General features: G+C 41.9%; 1 protein-coding gene across 1 annotated transcript; it reads right to left on the bottom strand.

The window, feature by feature from the left end:
- Window positions 1–591: 591 nt before the first annotated feature.
- On the bottom strand, window positions 592–15,836 carry diras1b (DIRAS family, GTP-binding RAS-like 1b). The gene is made up of 3 exons (XM_036596724.1): window positions 15,752–15,836; window positions 3,180–3,490; window positions 592–1,091 (listed from the first exon to the last, which is right to left on the bottom strand). Exons 2-3 carry the CDS (start codon window positions 3,486–3,488, stop codon window positions 804–806), a joined length of 597 nt encoding a protein of 198 aa, XP_036452617.1. The 5' UTR covers window positions 3,489–3,490; window positions 15,752–15,836; the 3' UTR covers window positions 592–803.
- Window positions 15,837–15,990: the final 154 nt, after the last annotated feature.

The raw sequence follows: 15,990 nt of genomic DNA, 5'->3' as shown, positions 1-15,990 counted from the left end.
CCTGCAGTCTGAACACAGCCTTATAGCTGCTGTTCTGCTTTACGGAACATTAATCTCATTCAGACTAATTTGTTTGGGTTGTAGTTCAGTTTAGCCACATGGAGTTTCCAGTTTAAAACTGGGGATGTGCACAAATAACTGATCGAGGTGCCAGTATTCAGATACTGAATGGACTATTTGGGTATTTGTTACAGAAAGACAGCAATCAACAATTCAGTGAAATGCCAATTTTATGTTTTACCGGGACTGTTTTGTTAGTATTTGTGAGTAAGAATGTATGTTATATTACTTTTGCTACAACACAGCAGGGCAGCTTTATTGCTAACTAGACTAACTATGCTAACGAGGCTAACTGATGTTAGATCCAGAAACATGTAGGTACATCGTCGTCCACTGAGGAGAAAAGACTCGTGTAGAAGACGACGAGTCCTCTTCAGCATCCAACCCTGTACCTGTTAGCTGTGCTACTGAGCTGGACTGTGTTGTTGGAGCTAATCGATACTAGCCTGATTGGAAACAGTGAATTAGCCATGTTAGCTCAGTTACACTAAAAAACTACACTGTGTGGATTTTCACACACAAACACAATAAAAGCACTGCGTTCCACAGTTTCTCTTTGGGCCGAATTCTTTGTTCTGTAAAGCTACAGAAGAACACATTTGTAGGCGGAGCACGAAAAGCTCAATTCTGATCTGATCAGTTTTGTCACAGTCGGCATGGCAACGTATCAGACATCTGTCCCAGGATTTGAAAGTGGCTCGAATCTGACCACTCTGGGGTTTGTTGTGTCTGCCGTTCCGTCTCTACATGACGCTGCACTTCCCCTTCAGTTTGTCAGTGCGTTTCTGTTTGTTTGAGCGTTTGCCGTCGATGTTGAGGCTCATGCAGCGTTTCTTCTCCAGGTTGAGCAGCTCCTGGAAGAGCTCAGTGACGTTGTGGTTGGTTTTGGCCGACGTTTCCATGAAGGCGCATTTCCACGCCTGGGCTTGAGCCTCGCCGTCCTCTGTCTGGACCTCCCTCTGAGTCTCATCGCTCTTGTTGCCCACCAACATGACCGGGATGCCCTCCACACTGCCCTTAATGGCCAGCACCTAAACCACAACAAAACTGGGTTCAAACTGCAGTCACTGCAATACAAAGTGCTGATACATGGCAGAAATCACAGTTTCTCTAAATCAACCAGGCACGTTTTGCTTCTTTAGTTTTAGCACTGAAGCTATGAGGCTAAAGTAGCTAAAAAGCAATGGAAGCTTAAACCCCATCAGTTAGCATGGTGCAAACCGACTGCACAAATGATCTTCTGTTTGCCAGTCTGTGTCTAGTTGTTAACAGAGGTTGAAAAAATAAATGATTTTTTGATGCACTGGGATTCACAAAATGTCATAATGAGATTTTTATTTAGGCTCACTGATGCAGCATTATATGCTTTAGCATAGCCGACTTGGAAGAGGAAAGAAGATGCTCACTGATGTCCGCATGCTCGCAGTCACATTTTAAGTATATGAAGTAAAAAGCTCTGTTTAACAACCAGCTCAGTGGACGCTAACCAGCTATCAGGCTAATCGAGCACCATAATACTTCATGCCTTCCCTCAGGTATCTATATTTATATCTATATCTAAATCAGAGCTCCTCCACTACAGTGGTGGAAAACACTTAGTGTTTTTAGATGTAAAGCACATGGATGTGGCTTTTGAAGCTCATTTACTTGAGTAGAGCACATGTAGCAGTCTGGAGTTTCTCCAGCAGGGGGCACATAAGTCATTTTGTGCATCACTTAAACAACAGGAGGTGACACTGCTATCAGAAAAGTTTGTTAACTCAGTTTGACATTATTTAATATGTGATGTATTTCACACAACCTTTGGGAATCCCTGTGGTGTCAACCAATCCTGACTGATAGGCTAATTAAGAGACCCTTATTAGTCCCACAACCGGGGAATTTAACCTCTGCATTTAACCCGTCCATGCAGTGAAACACCACATACACACTAGTGAACACACACACTAAGGGACAGTGAGCACACTTGCCTGGAGCGGTGGGCAGCCCTATCCACAGCACCCTGGGAGCAGTTGGGGGTTAGGTGTCTTGCTCAAGGGCACTTCAGTCACGTACTGTTGGCTCAGGGGATCAAACCCGCAACCTTCCGGTCACAGGGCTGGTTCCCTAACCTCCAGCCCACGACTACCCCGTGTTTTATAATAAATACAAACAAGCTAGCATCAGTTTAACTGTCATGCACAGTAATTCAGTCTTTATTCAGCACAAAGTGGAGACGAGTGTTTACCTTTCAGCCAGAAACGAGCCAAACTCAGGGAAGATATCTAGATAGACCGGCTATGCTACGCTAACTTTAGCTGTTAGCTCGTCCTGCTGATCTGACGAGTCCTCTCTGTCGTTATTTATTCTCTTTACAGTAACGATGAGTTACAAAAGTTATATGTCTGCAACAAAATATCTGGCGTCCTACACTGTTAGCAAAAGGTTTCTAGATAGTACCAAAAAAGGGTTTGTAACAATAGTGGAGCCCTTTTTGGTGCTATATAGAACCCTTTTCAAAAAGGTTATATATAAAACCATCTACAGCACTCTGCAATTTGCAAGCTGAAGAACCATTTCAAGATGCAAAGAATCCTTTAATCATGCAAAGGGTTCTTTGAATGTTCATAGCTCCATATAGAACCATTTTCTTTACTAAAGAACCCTCAGAGAACCATCTTTTTTAAGAGTGTACACTCTTAGCAAAAATAGTTTTATATAGTACCAAAAAGGAAAAAGTGTTCGCTGGCTTGTATGAATAGTGGAACCCTTTTTGATGCTTTATAGAACCATTTTCACAAAGGTTCTATATAGAACCAGCTAACAGAAAAAAAGGTTTCTCAAAAGTTCCTCCCACCCTCAATGTGCATCATCAGTAGAGGTTTTCCTAATCTATACATCAGATTCAGTGATGTTTAGGTTTTTCATTATTGACCTATTAAGTGTCCATTTAACAGCGTGATAGGTTGACCTGGAGGTGAGTCTGTGGTGAATTAGCAGAGACGCTAAGTTTCCATTACTTGTTGGCTACATTAGCCTTGAAGCTAAATTAACTTCAGGCACCAAACGTGTCTTTGCTAATCAGCTACAGCCGACAACTGGCTCTCTCTGTAGTCAGTGCTCAGCTTTAGGTGGGGCACCTGCTGGTAGATGGGCTTGAGCTCCTCCAGAGACTGCCTGCTGGTGATGGAGTAGACCAGGATGAAGGCGTGGCCTTTGGAGATGGACAGGCGCTGCATGGCGGGAAACTGGTGGCTGCCGGTGGTGTCGGTAATCTGCAGTGTGCACACGCTCTTATCACAGCTGATCACCTGCCGGTACGTGTCCTCCACCGTGGGGATGTACGTGTCCCGGAACGTTCCCTTCACAAACCGCAGCACCAGCGAGCTTTTCCCAACTCCGCCGGCTCCGAACACCACCACGCGGTAATCGTTACTCTGCTCCGGCATGGCTGAGGAACACACAGGGCACAATCATGGCAGTACAGTGTATAAAAATGTGTGATTGATTTACCTGTGATTACTTGTGATTGGTTAATATGTGATTGTTTAGCTTGTGATTGGTTAAACTGTGATTACTTAGCTTGTTATTGATTATCCTGTGATTGGTTAGCTTATGATTGGTTAAACAGTGATTGGTAAATCTGTGATTGGTATGTATGATTGGTTAGATTTGTTAAGATAGATCACTGCAATAAAACACTTTAACAATGCTGAATCAGATTTCTGACAAGCTGCTTGAGAGAACCTCTCTCTCTCTCTCTCTCTCCCTCTCTCTCCCTCTCTCTCTCTCTCTCTCTCTCTCCTTATCTCTCTCTTAATCTCTCTCTGTCTCTCTATCTTACTTCTTCATCCTCCTTGTGCTGGTAGATAAGTCTGCAGAGGACACTAAGCCTCTGATCAATGCCCGTGTCTGATCAATAATCATGTCTGATCAATACCCCTGCTGATTTTAATCCACCCTCTCCCATCCCTGTGTGAAGGTGTCCCAGGATGCTCTGGGCTCTGAGTGATGCGGATCCTCTCTGTATTTATATAAAGCTCTGTTGGAGCTGCTCTCGGGCCGCTGGGCTTCTCTGAGGCTCTGAGTGATCACAGCCCAACTCCATTATAGATTAACTCTGGCACAAACCCAGATCATAATGCATGGGTTTCGCTTCAAGGTCCCCCCTCTCTCCCCCTCTCCTTCTCCCTCTCTCTCTCTCTCTCTCTCTCCTTCTCTCTCTCTCTCTCTCTCCCTCTCTCTCTCTCCCTCTCTCTCTCTCTCCTTCTCTCTCTCTCTCTCTCCCTCTCTCTCTCTCTCCTTCTCTCTCTCTCTGGCGGAGGAACAGGCTGACGCTGCTGGATCTGGAGTTAACCTTGCTTTGTGGGGAGAACAGGCAGCAGAATGAGTGGAGAATATATCACTGAGGTATTAGAGACTCAGCGCTAAACTCTCACATTCAACATAAGATCCTTCTGCAGAGCTCAGAGAGGGAAACTCACTCCCACAGTTTACAGGTTATCAGCTACACCCGTCAGAGTCATCATAACACTTGTGAGAGCATCTTTTATCAGACAAGTGGATGATGCAGTGATCCAGCACCCCCTGTGACCCAGGAGGATAAGCAGTTTAGATGATGAATGAATGAACGAATGAATAAATGATGCAGTGACCTGAACAGACAAGTAAACTCCAGAACTGTAAACCTCCATTTACGTTTCCATGGTTACACTACCCTCATTTCCATGGTTACAGTATACCCATTTCCATGGTTACATTACCCTCATTTCTATGGTCACACTGCCCTCGTTTCCATGGTTACAGTATCCCCATTTCCATGGTTACACCACTCTCATTTCCATGGTTACAGTATCCTTATTTCCATAGTTACACTAACCCCATTTCCATGGTTACAGTATCCCCATTTCCATGGTTACACTAACCCCATTTCCATGGTTACAGTATCCCCATTTCCATGGTTACACTACTCTCATTTCCATGGTTACACTACCCTAATTTCCATAGTTATACTATCTTCATTTCCATGGTTACAGTATCCCCATTTCCATGGTTACACTACACCATTTCCATGGTTATACTACCCTCATTTCCATGGTTACAGTATCCCCATTGCCACAGTTACACTACTCTCATTTCCATGGTTACAGTATCCCCACTTCCATGGTTACACTACCCTCATTTCCATGGTTACAGTATCCCCATTTCCATGGTTACACTACACCATTTCTATGGTTACAGCATCCCCATTGCCATGGTTACACTACTCTCATTTCCATGGTTACAGTATCCCCATTTCTATGGTTACACCTCCCCCATTTCCATGGTTACAGTATCCCAATTTCTGTGGTTACAGTAACCATGCTTCCATGGTTACACTAACTCATGTCCATGGTTACACTACCCTCATTTCCATGGTTACACTACCACCATTTCTGTGGTTACAGTATCTCCATTTCCATGGTTACACTACTACTCTCATTTCCATGGTTACAGTATCCCCATTTCCATGGTTACACTACCTTCATTTCCATGGTTACAGTATCCCAATTTCTGTGGTTACAGTAACCATGTTTCCATGGTTACACTACTACTATTTCCATGGTTACTCCCAGTGTAATAGGGAGTAGTGTAACCATGGAAACTGGGTTAATGTAACCATTCTTCAATTAGACCACCCCATTTCCACAGATACACTTGGAGTAACACATGCACGAATTATTGAGTGCATGTATTTGAAATAGCTAAACTGCTGTAGCTGAATGGTGGAGCTAAACTGCTGTAGCTGAATGGTGGAGCTAAACTGCTGTAGACTGAATGGTGGGGCTAAACTGCTGTAGCTGAGTGGTGGAGCTAAACTGCTGTAGCTGAATGGTGGAGCTAAACTGCTGTAGCTGAATGGTGGAGCTAAACTGCTGTAGACTGAATGGTGGGGCTAAACTGCTGTAGCTGAACGGTGGAGCTAAACTGCCGTAGCTGAATGGTGGAGCTAAACTGCTGTAGCTGAATGGTGGAGCTAAACTGCTGTAGCTGAATGGTGGAGCTAAACTGCTGTAGACTGAATGGTGGGGCTAAACTGCTGTAGCTGAATGGTGGAGCTAAACTGCCGTAGCTGAATGGGTGGAGCTAAACTGCCGTAGCTGAATGGGTGGAGCTAAACTGCTGTAGCTGAATGGTGGGGCTAAACTGCTGTAGGCTGAATGGGTGGAGCTAAACTGCTGTAGGCTGAATGGGTGGAGCTAAACTGCTGTAGCTGAATGGGTGGAGCTAAACTGCTGTAGGCTGAATGGGTGGAGCTAAACTGCTGTAGCTGAATGGTGGAGCTAAACTGCTGTAGCTGAATGGGTGGAGCTAAACTGCTGTAGCTGAATGGGTGGAGCTAAACTGCTGTAGGCTGAATGGGTGGAGCTAAACTGCTGTAGGCTGAATGGGTGGAGCTAAACTGCTGTAGCTGAATGGGTGGAGCTAAACTGCTGTAGGCTGAATGGTGGAGCTAAACTGCTGTAGCTGAATGGGTGGAGCTAAACTGCTGTAGGCTGAATGGGTGGAGCTAAACTGCTGTAGGCTGAATGGGTGGAGCTAAACTGCTGTAGCTGAATGGGTGGAGCTAAACTGCTGTAGCTGAATGGTGGAGCTAAACTGCTGTAAGCTGAATGGGTGGAGCTAAACTGCTGTAGCTGAATGGTGGAGCTAAACTGCTGTAAGCTGAATGGGTGGAGCTAAACTGCTGTAGGCTGAATGGTGGAGCTAAACTGCTATAGGCTGAATGGACGGGGCTAAACTGCTGTAGGCTGAATGGTGGAGCTAAACTGCTATAGGCTGAATGGACGGGGCTAAACTGCTGTAGGCTGAATGGTGGAGCTAAACTGCTGTAGGCAGAATTGGGGATACAGCTCATCACTGTATTTTATGGTTCTCTAATAGGAGTGGATTATCATGCTGATTCACTGCCCACAGTTTCTGTCTTCTTTCCAAATGTGGAAGTGACCCGTAGAGCGATCAGCATGCTAAACCTCCAAAATAGCCACAATTAGCATCAGAATTACACAGCCATATGTGCTAAATCTGTCCTTCGGCCTGTGTGGGTTACAGTATACAGCGCAGTAAAATCACTCTTCTACACCACCACCTAAAAATATCCTCCACCATCTGCCACCATCTCCACACCAAGCGCTGCCTGGATTAGCGCAGACTCACACTCACGCTTACCTAACGCTGCGTATTAGACTGTCAAAATAACACCTGAAAACCTCAAAATTATTCACTGAATTCAATGAAAAACTACACATTCAAAATTCCTTTAGGAGAAATAACAGTAGACAAAAATGAGACATTATCCACAGAAGAAATAAAGGAGGGATATGAGTCAGGACCAGTTTAATTGGAGTCTGCCCACTGTTTCTTCTTTCATATCGTCTATTTCTAATACAGCTAAAAACAAATAATTCAGCATTTCTAGTCATTTATTCAGAAACTTTAACTTTGGAAAGTAGAATAATGTATTTAATTTAAAAAAATCGAAGAAAACTTACCAAAAACAGGTTTTGGTTAGCATTACTGCTACTGAGAGCTGATTGGTTAGCATTACTGCTACTGAGTGCTGATTGGTTGGCATTACTGCTACTGAGTGCTGATTGGTTGGCATTACTGCTACTGAGAGCTGATTGGTTAGCGTTACTGCTACTGAGTGCTGATTGGTTGGCATTACTGAGTGCTGATTGGTTAGCGTTACTGCTACCAAGCGGCAATTGGTTAGCATTACTGCTACTGAGCGCTGATTGGTTAGCGTTACTGCTACTGAGTGCTGATTGGTTGGCATTACTGCCATTGAGTGTACCCTAGGAACCTGTTCATTTGAACTCGCTCAGGAGCGCCCTCTAGCATCCGAAGACATAACTGAGCAGCAGTTCTCCTCATTAATATGGCTTAAAGCTTATTACAGAAACTATAGAAAATAGTTTGTGGTATTTCCTGGCCTTTCATAGCTGCTGCCATCTACAGTAAATAGGTACTACATCAACAACAACACAGTCCAATCCATTAACTCTGTTTATGTTCCTAAAACATTCACTATAATCTTATAAGACCTGATTTACCTGAAAGTAACCAGAAAGTAATGAGGTGTATCAGTGTTCTGTTATGTGTCGCAAACCTTTCATCATTCTTACATACATATGTTATACATATAAATTATTATTAGTATTAGTGTTAGTATTAGCAATTAATGTGTATTGCGTATCATTATTCTTCTTATTATTATTATTATTATTATTAAGAATAGTGTGAGCGCCAGTGCATCACTCATTCCACATGTACTGTATCTGCTCTTTCTGTACATGTAAGCTTGATATAATGGTAAAAACTTAATAAACATATAAATTGGAAATAAGTAGTACTGATATATGAATAAGCGCAGTCTACTAAGCCTGTCTGTCCTCCAATAAAAGCAAAATTACTGCTGTGAAATAATGACTGCAGTGTAAGTAAGATCACCTTTCCCAAAGAAGTACTGGTAAAAGAGTAAAAGTAGAAGCTAAACCAGCTACTTAAGTACCGAGTAACCTATAGAACTGCAGCGGAACTTCCTACTACATCCAGCACCTCTGAGCTCAGGAACTACGAGGCAAAAACTGGGGTCTTATTTGAGTTTTGTGTTCCACCTTAAATGGTGCAGCTGATACCATTTAAGGTGGAATGAGAAATTTGAACAAGAAGCTGGCAAATAAGTTGCAAAGCCATAATCATCAGCGTCCAGCCTTACCGTTAGAGTTAGGGTGAAGCCTGGGTCACTCGGACTGACCGCTGCACTGACCATGAGTGATCCTGCTGTGTCTCGGCTTGATCTGTATGTCTAACAGATTGCTCCTCTGTGGGCTTAGCGGCTAATCATCCCTTCTGTCACTGCTGGACACTACTCCACTGACCCACTTCAGAGGATTTCATATCCCAGCATGCATCTACACCACACCAGCACTGCTTTAATACTGATCTGAGACCAGCTGTTATCTTTTTTTACTAGCACTGGGGAAAGGTGGCTAATCCTGGATCAGCACACTTTAGGAACACTTTATGCTTAAAGTGCGTAAAGTGATAATTTAGCACTTTTCCTTCTTTACTATTAATGTAGTCGATCAACCAAGACAGGTTTGGTGCTTCTTCAGTTTCAGCAATGGAGCTACGAGGCTAATGTAGCTAATGGAAGCTTATATGCTATTGCGCTAATCAACGAGTTTAGTAGTTTCTGACACTGTTATCTGTTAACATGGACTACAGTATGTTAGCATAGCTAGCAGCCATACTGAAGCCTGAATTTTCCTTTGGACCATTTTTAAAGGACAAATCAAGGTTTCTTTCTTCTGGGTGGATAACGACAGTAGCAGCTAGCTTGTTGCTAACAGTACTTTTTTCACAACTTTGTTGCTCCAAAAAATGTAATTACGAGCTTCAACTTCTGACTTACAAGTTAAGTCAGATGCAACATATGTGAAGTGTGCAAAAACGTGTTTTATTTACGTGTGAAACAGCATATAAAGAGTCCAGTGTGCAGAGCTGGCTACGGCATGCTAATGGTCACAAGCTAGCATTCAGCCTGATAAACAAATGTTGGTTTTCCCTCAGAATTGTGTGGCTTCATAAAAGTGTTGGTTATTTATATGGATAACTGTTTTTGTACTGATCCTAAGACTTATTTTAGATGTTAGCATAGCTAGCAGCCATACTGAAGCCTGAAATTTCCATACTTTTGGACTTATTTTTATAGGACATATCAAGGTTTCTTTCTTCTGGATGGATAACCAGTTGCAGCTAGCTTGCTGCTAACAATACTTGCATGGAGATTTTTTCTCAACTTTGTAGCTTGGAATAATGTAATTTAACTCAACAATATTCAATACATTTAATAATTAACATGCTAGAAAGTCATTCAAACAGCCAACTCTTTTATGAAACACACATCTGAGGGAAAACCAATGTTTGTTTATCAGGCTAAAAGCTAGCTTGTCTCCATTAGCATGCAGCAGCCAGCTCAGCACGGCCGACTCTTAGGAAATATGAATAATTGCTGATATGCTTGTAATTGGGAGTCTGGAGTTTGGATTGTGTCATTTTCGACGTCCGCATGGTTGAACTACAAAGACAGGAAAAACATGGACGTCTCTATGAAAGCTGGTATTACAGGCTACAAGCTAGAGAGCTAATTTTAGTCACAGTGAAGATTATTTATTTTCTTGAAACTCTGAAAGCTCAGTGTTGCAGATTTAACTACTGCTTCCGTTGACTGACGTAAAGCTAATCTCATTTACAAGTTCAGTTTACTACTGCTGACGCCGTGAGCAGCTGTGTTGATGTCATACGCTGAGCTCAGACACAAACATATATATAGTCTATATGATTTGGTCTATAATGAGTCACACGGTGTCAGAAACCACATGAAGTCTGTTGGAGACACTGAACAGCTCCACACGCTTTGATGCCAGTGTGTAATGATTTAGGCCTGCACTTAGCACCATGCTAAGTGTTGGGGTGACTAGCCTCCATCATGTGTTAGCTACCTAGCCTCATAGCTCCAGCGCTAAAGCTAAACTCCAAACACCAAACATATCTTGGCTAAATCTGATAGTATAGCGACTATGTTATCAAACTGCGTTCTGGATGGACGACTGGACTGAAGGAACAGACGTCTAACAGACTGCTGAAGATGCATATTAGCGACAGAGTGAGCTGCAGAGTTAGAGCCTGTTCCTCAGTGGACGCTGGGTCAGTGCTAGTTCTGCTGAGTGAATGTGTTTAAGTCTTTGCTGCACGCAGGACAGAATGTCCAGAACAAACACGGCTATCCATCTAATCTAGCATCTCTGCTCTGCTCCCACTGCAGCACTAATTAAACGCTAAGAGCACTGCAGCTCCGCAGCCTGGAGGCCTCTCAGCGTTTCTCACGGGCCACATCAAACCTCGGCATCTCTCGGTCTGAGCTAGGCAGGGGTCAGTCCACTCTGGACCAGTGGAGAACCCAGCCACTCTAAAACATATACACAATTTTGTGTTTGATATTTTATAATCCAAAAAATTAGATATCATCACTACTTGCACCACATCTATATAATTTCTTATTAAACTCGATTATTCCCTTTTATCTTTTATTTACTGTATTATTTGTTCCTTTGTCTGTGTTAAAGGACCTATATCATGCACAAAAAGGTTCTTCAAGTTCTTTAGTAAAGACAGTGGTTCTATATAGAACCATGAACACTGAAAGAACCATTTGCATGCCTAAAGGGTTCTTTGCATGGTGTAATTGTTCTTCAGATTGATGGAGAATGTGATGTATATTCAAAAGGGTTCTATAAAGCACCAAAAGTGTTCCTCTATTGTTACAAGCTTGACATCATACACAACAGCAGAACCCTTTTTGGTGCTACATAGAACCATATACAGCACATTCTCCATCAATCTGAAGAATGAAGAGAACCATTTAAGCATGCAAATGAGTGTTCATGGAACTATATAGAACCACTTGTCTTTACTAAAGAACCCTTAAAGAACCATCTGTTTTAAGAGTGTGGAAAACTACATTTTTCTAGCTTCTTTCAAACAGAAGAGTTTGATGTTGAATATAAACACTGAGTGTGTTTACATGCACTCAATAATCCGATCATAATCAGATTTCTGCACTCATCAGATGATTCAAGTGATCATGTAAACACTACACTCCGATCTAGAAATCTGATTAAGGAATCTGATAAAGAGGCTGGATTTTAGCTCAGTAATCAGATTTCTCAGCGCATGTAAACTCTTACTCTGATTTCTTTCAGATTTCTCAGTCTGCGCCTGCGCGAGATCAGACGGTGGATATTGCGAGACGCAGCAAAACACTGTTGGAGCGGCGCTGAAACCAAACATGAAATAAAGGATTTAAATATTTTTCATCTTCTAGATGATTTAAGTTCATATTTTCAGGTAAAGCGGCGCGATGTTTAAAAAAAAAAGCCACTATCTGGCCCACAAAAGTATTATTTTCTATTAATATTAGCCTGTTTCACAATGTGCTGCACCACAGTCCCCAGCATGCACTGCAACGTAATGTGTGACTCTCCTACCCCAACAACAGTCTATGGGACAGCGGTTACACCTCAATTCCACACCAGTCATATCACCAAAATGCATTTCAGCTGCAGTTCAACCAACATGAACACTGAACGTAGCTCAGCAGCTCAGAAACTGAGCCCAAGTCTTAATGAACCTTCCGCAAAGAAAAGATGTCAGGAGTCCAGTTCAAGCAGACAGGTAGGTTTAACAGACTGAGCTCCTGGGGACGTTTACATTTTCAATATTTCAAATATCCGTGTAATATTTCGAGGTGTACTACAAGTGTCTGTATTTTACTGTTGAAGTTTTTGCATATTTCGAATAAACAACGGCCTGTTCGGGTTACAGCACAACAATAATTAAAAATGAAGTAAAAACAGTTTTTACTCTGGACCACAGATTGGATGAGATTTTTTAATATGACTCTTTTAGCGGATGAGTTTGACACCCCTGGTCTAATGGATGAAGAGAGGATGGAAAAAGATGATTTCAGTACATAAAACCACACAAATGTTATAAGTGGAGGAAATAATAAAATACAGGAAATTCTGTGTGTAGGACATTCATTGCCCCCTTCCTGTGAGCTGAGGCCCAGGCTAATTCTTAGTGATCTTACTGTGAGTGTGAAAGTGATAATAGGAAAGTGACCTGAAAGTTCTTAGTGAAAGTGAGCGTCTGGGCACTGTGACAGGACCGGCGCGTGTCAGAGATGCTAAAGCGGAGCTAGAACCTCATTCTTGGTCTCTGACCAGAAGCGAAAGCGTCTTTTCCCGGCAGTCTGGGCTCAGCCTTCCGAACAAGCTGCTGATTCTGTTAGCAACTAGCAGAACCCATCTGTCCAGTGCTAACTAACCACAGAGCCAGCAACACACTTCAGCTACATTAGCACTGCTAATAATGAATGAAGCCTGTCATGGGCCAGTTAGCATTGTGCTAATGAGAGCATACTGTCTAGCCCTGACCAGCTGATTGTTAGCAAAGTTAGCATTTTTGGGAGGGAAATAAACTAAAGCTAAGAGAAATAAGCTAATGCTAATGCCATACTGCCATTCTGTCATCAAACCATTAAACGTTTCTGCTGGTTTTGCTGGCGTCTCTAATGGTATTCTGTGTTTTCCTGATGGGTTGATCTCACAGTGTAAATTTAATGGTCTAACAGCAGTTCTGATTCCAGATGCATTTGGTGGTTTCCTAATGGGATCTAAAGGTATCCTACAGGAAACTAGTGGTGTCTGTTATCAGGTTTTAATCTTAATGGTTCTAATGGTCATTTTTCAGCAGGGCAGTTAAAGATTAACTTCAGTGGGTGTAATGAGATTCTGGTATATGAAGTACTGATTAAAAAAGCTTCTTAAAGGTCTAAATACTACAGTTCATGCAGTTATTAGTATATTTGATGTCTGAATTTGACCGTTTCTACTGTAAAATGTTTTCTTCCGAGCTTTTGTTTCAAGTTTAGAACTTAGAACTTAGAACTTAGTTTGAACCGCCAGTTGGTTGCTGTTGCAGACTCTATTTAACCGGTTTTCATTTTTATATTCTCAGTATCTGGACTGTATTCTGACCTCCCGATGAGGCTCACACACAGCTAACAGGCTTACAGGCTGCTTTAATAATATTCAGAAACAGGCAACAAAAGTGATGCTAAAAATGCAGATAAATAAGGAAAGCTACACATTTTCCTGTTACAAGCTTCACGTGTCCCTGTTTATGCTAGAATGGGTATCTAGTTAGCTAGTGCTAACACTACAAATTCCCATAGGGATGCTAGCCGAAATTAGCTTTAGCGACTAATTAAAGGCTGTTTGTAAAGTGAATTACAAGGTTTCTGCTATATAATGAAACACAACTGGCAGATCTTCATGATTTCATGACTGTTTCACAGCATAAACAGAACTAAGCAGTTCATAAAATGAGTGGAATATATTACACTCGAATACATACAGATCTCAAAACAATCATGAAAAAATGTACACGACCACTTAATAATCTGATCATTATCGGATTTCTGCAGTTCTCTGATTATTAAGCGGTCGTGTAAACACACACTCTGATTTCTCAGATCAGATTAAGGTCGATAAATCTGATTAGTAAATCCGATAAAGAGGCTGGATCTGAGTCAGTAAAGGGGTTTCTCACTGTAAACTCTCACTCTGATTTCTTTCGTTTCTCTCAGTCTGAACATGTGTGAAAACAGACCGTGGTCGCAGAAACAGTGAGCAGCGTTTAACGCAGCACCCGCGAGACCAACACAGCATTAGTGGAGCGATGCTGAAACCAATTACTCGCTCGACCAAATGAAGGAGTTAAATATTCTTCATCTTTTAGATGATGATGTTCATATTTTCCAACTCAATGTTTAAAAAAAGCCGCTCATGTTTCAGTTTGACGTACATTTATGTCACGTCTTATTCTGTGAGTTTATTGGCTGGTTGTAAAGCAGATATTCAATTACTGCCCAACTCATGTAGACCCAGAGTTTCCCCATTATCTGATTACCCAAGAGCGTGAAAACACACTGAACCAGTTACTGATACAGTCTGATTTTCTGCAGTTATCAGATTATTAAGTGTAAACACACTGAACCAGTTACTGATACAGTCTGATTTTCTGCAGTTATCAGATTATTAAGTGTAAACACACTGAACCAGTTACTGACACAATCTGATTTTCTGCAGTTATCAGATTTTTAAGCGCATGTAAACACACTCACTGTCTCAGACCCATTTGGTGCCACATTTAAGTAATTAAGTTCTTGTTTTTTTCATTTGTAAAGCTGTAAAATACATTTAGAAACCCAATTTGGAACTTGCCTTGTTTATTTATGTATTGCTTTGTGTTTTTTGGCCCTCAGACCACCACAAACTGCACTTTGGCCCCCCAAGACAAAACATTTGGGCACCCCTGTCTTAGAGATATTAAAGTCTTGGGACGTCTGGTTCCTATCACCACCACTGTGAACAATTCTGAATCTGTAAGTTTATCTAGAACAGAGCATTTCACACCAAACCACTCTAAACCACTCTAAACCACTCTGAACGACTCTGTTTACATCTTAACCAGTTAATTATGCAGAGATTTTGAAAAAAGAGATTTAGCATTAGAGCTAAAAATGTATAAACGTACAGAAAAAAAATCAGGTTTCTCTGCTGTTTTCTGTGATGTTGATGTACTTTAGTCTATGTTTACAGTGTGTATTAATGATTACTTAACATCTCAGCACAGTTTGATGAAAATATGTGATGAATTAGGCAAACTGCATAATGATTGGCTGGACTATAGCAAAAATTCAGAGTCAGGCCCCTCCTTCAGTAAAAATACTGGACCATGATTTTGACTAAATAACATTTTTTTTGTAGCTTCACATATAAACACAGGACATTACACACAACATCTCCATATTGCACATAAAGGCTGTGAGTGTATTAGAATAATGCATATAATATAAATAATAAAATCAGCCCCATGAAGCTCTTTCACCCACAAACATCACAGAGCTGAATGACAATGACAGTGAAGTGAAACAGCAACGCTAATGAATGGACCTGAACTAAATCCATCCCATAATTCCTTTCTGACACACACATATGATCCGAGACTCTATAATAAAGCAGGATTAATAACTTACTCGTATGAAGCTCTCATTCATCTTCTGGTGCTACAGGAATCCTCAGCACTACAGTATTTTACTTCCTACCCGCATTGCGGCAGGCCCCGCCCTCCTGCGCTCGGATTCGCCAAGAGGCGGACTGCTTGTGAGTGCGAATAAATAGCCAATCCTGTAACGCGGGGGGGCGGGGCTTGGTGTCTGGAAGCAGCCAATGCGAGCGCGACGGGGCGTGGCTTGTCGGAAAACGGGTGTGTATT

Source organism: Colossoma macropomum, unplaced genomic scaffold (assembly GCF_904425465.1).
Source record: "Colossoma macropomum unplaced genomic scaffold, Colossoma_macropomum, whole genome shotgun sequence".
Lineage (NCBI taxonomy): Eukaryota > Metazoa > Chordata > Actinopteri > Characiformes > Serrasalmidae > Colossoma > Colossoma macropomum.
The sequence above is the reverse complement of the archived record's forward strand: the minus strand, read 5'-3'. Positions and strand labels throughout refer to the sequence as shown.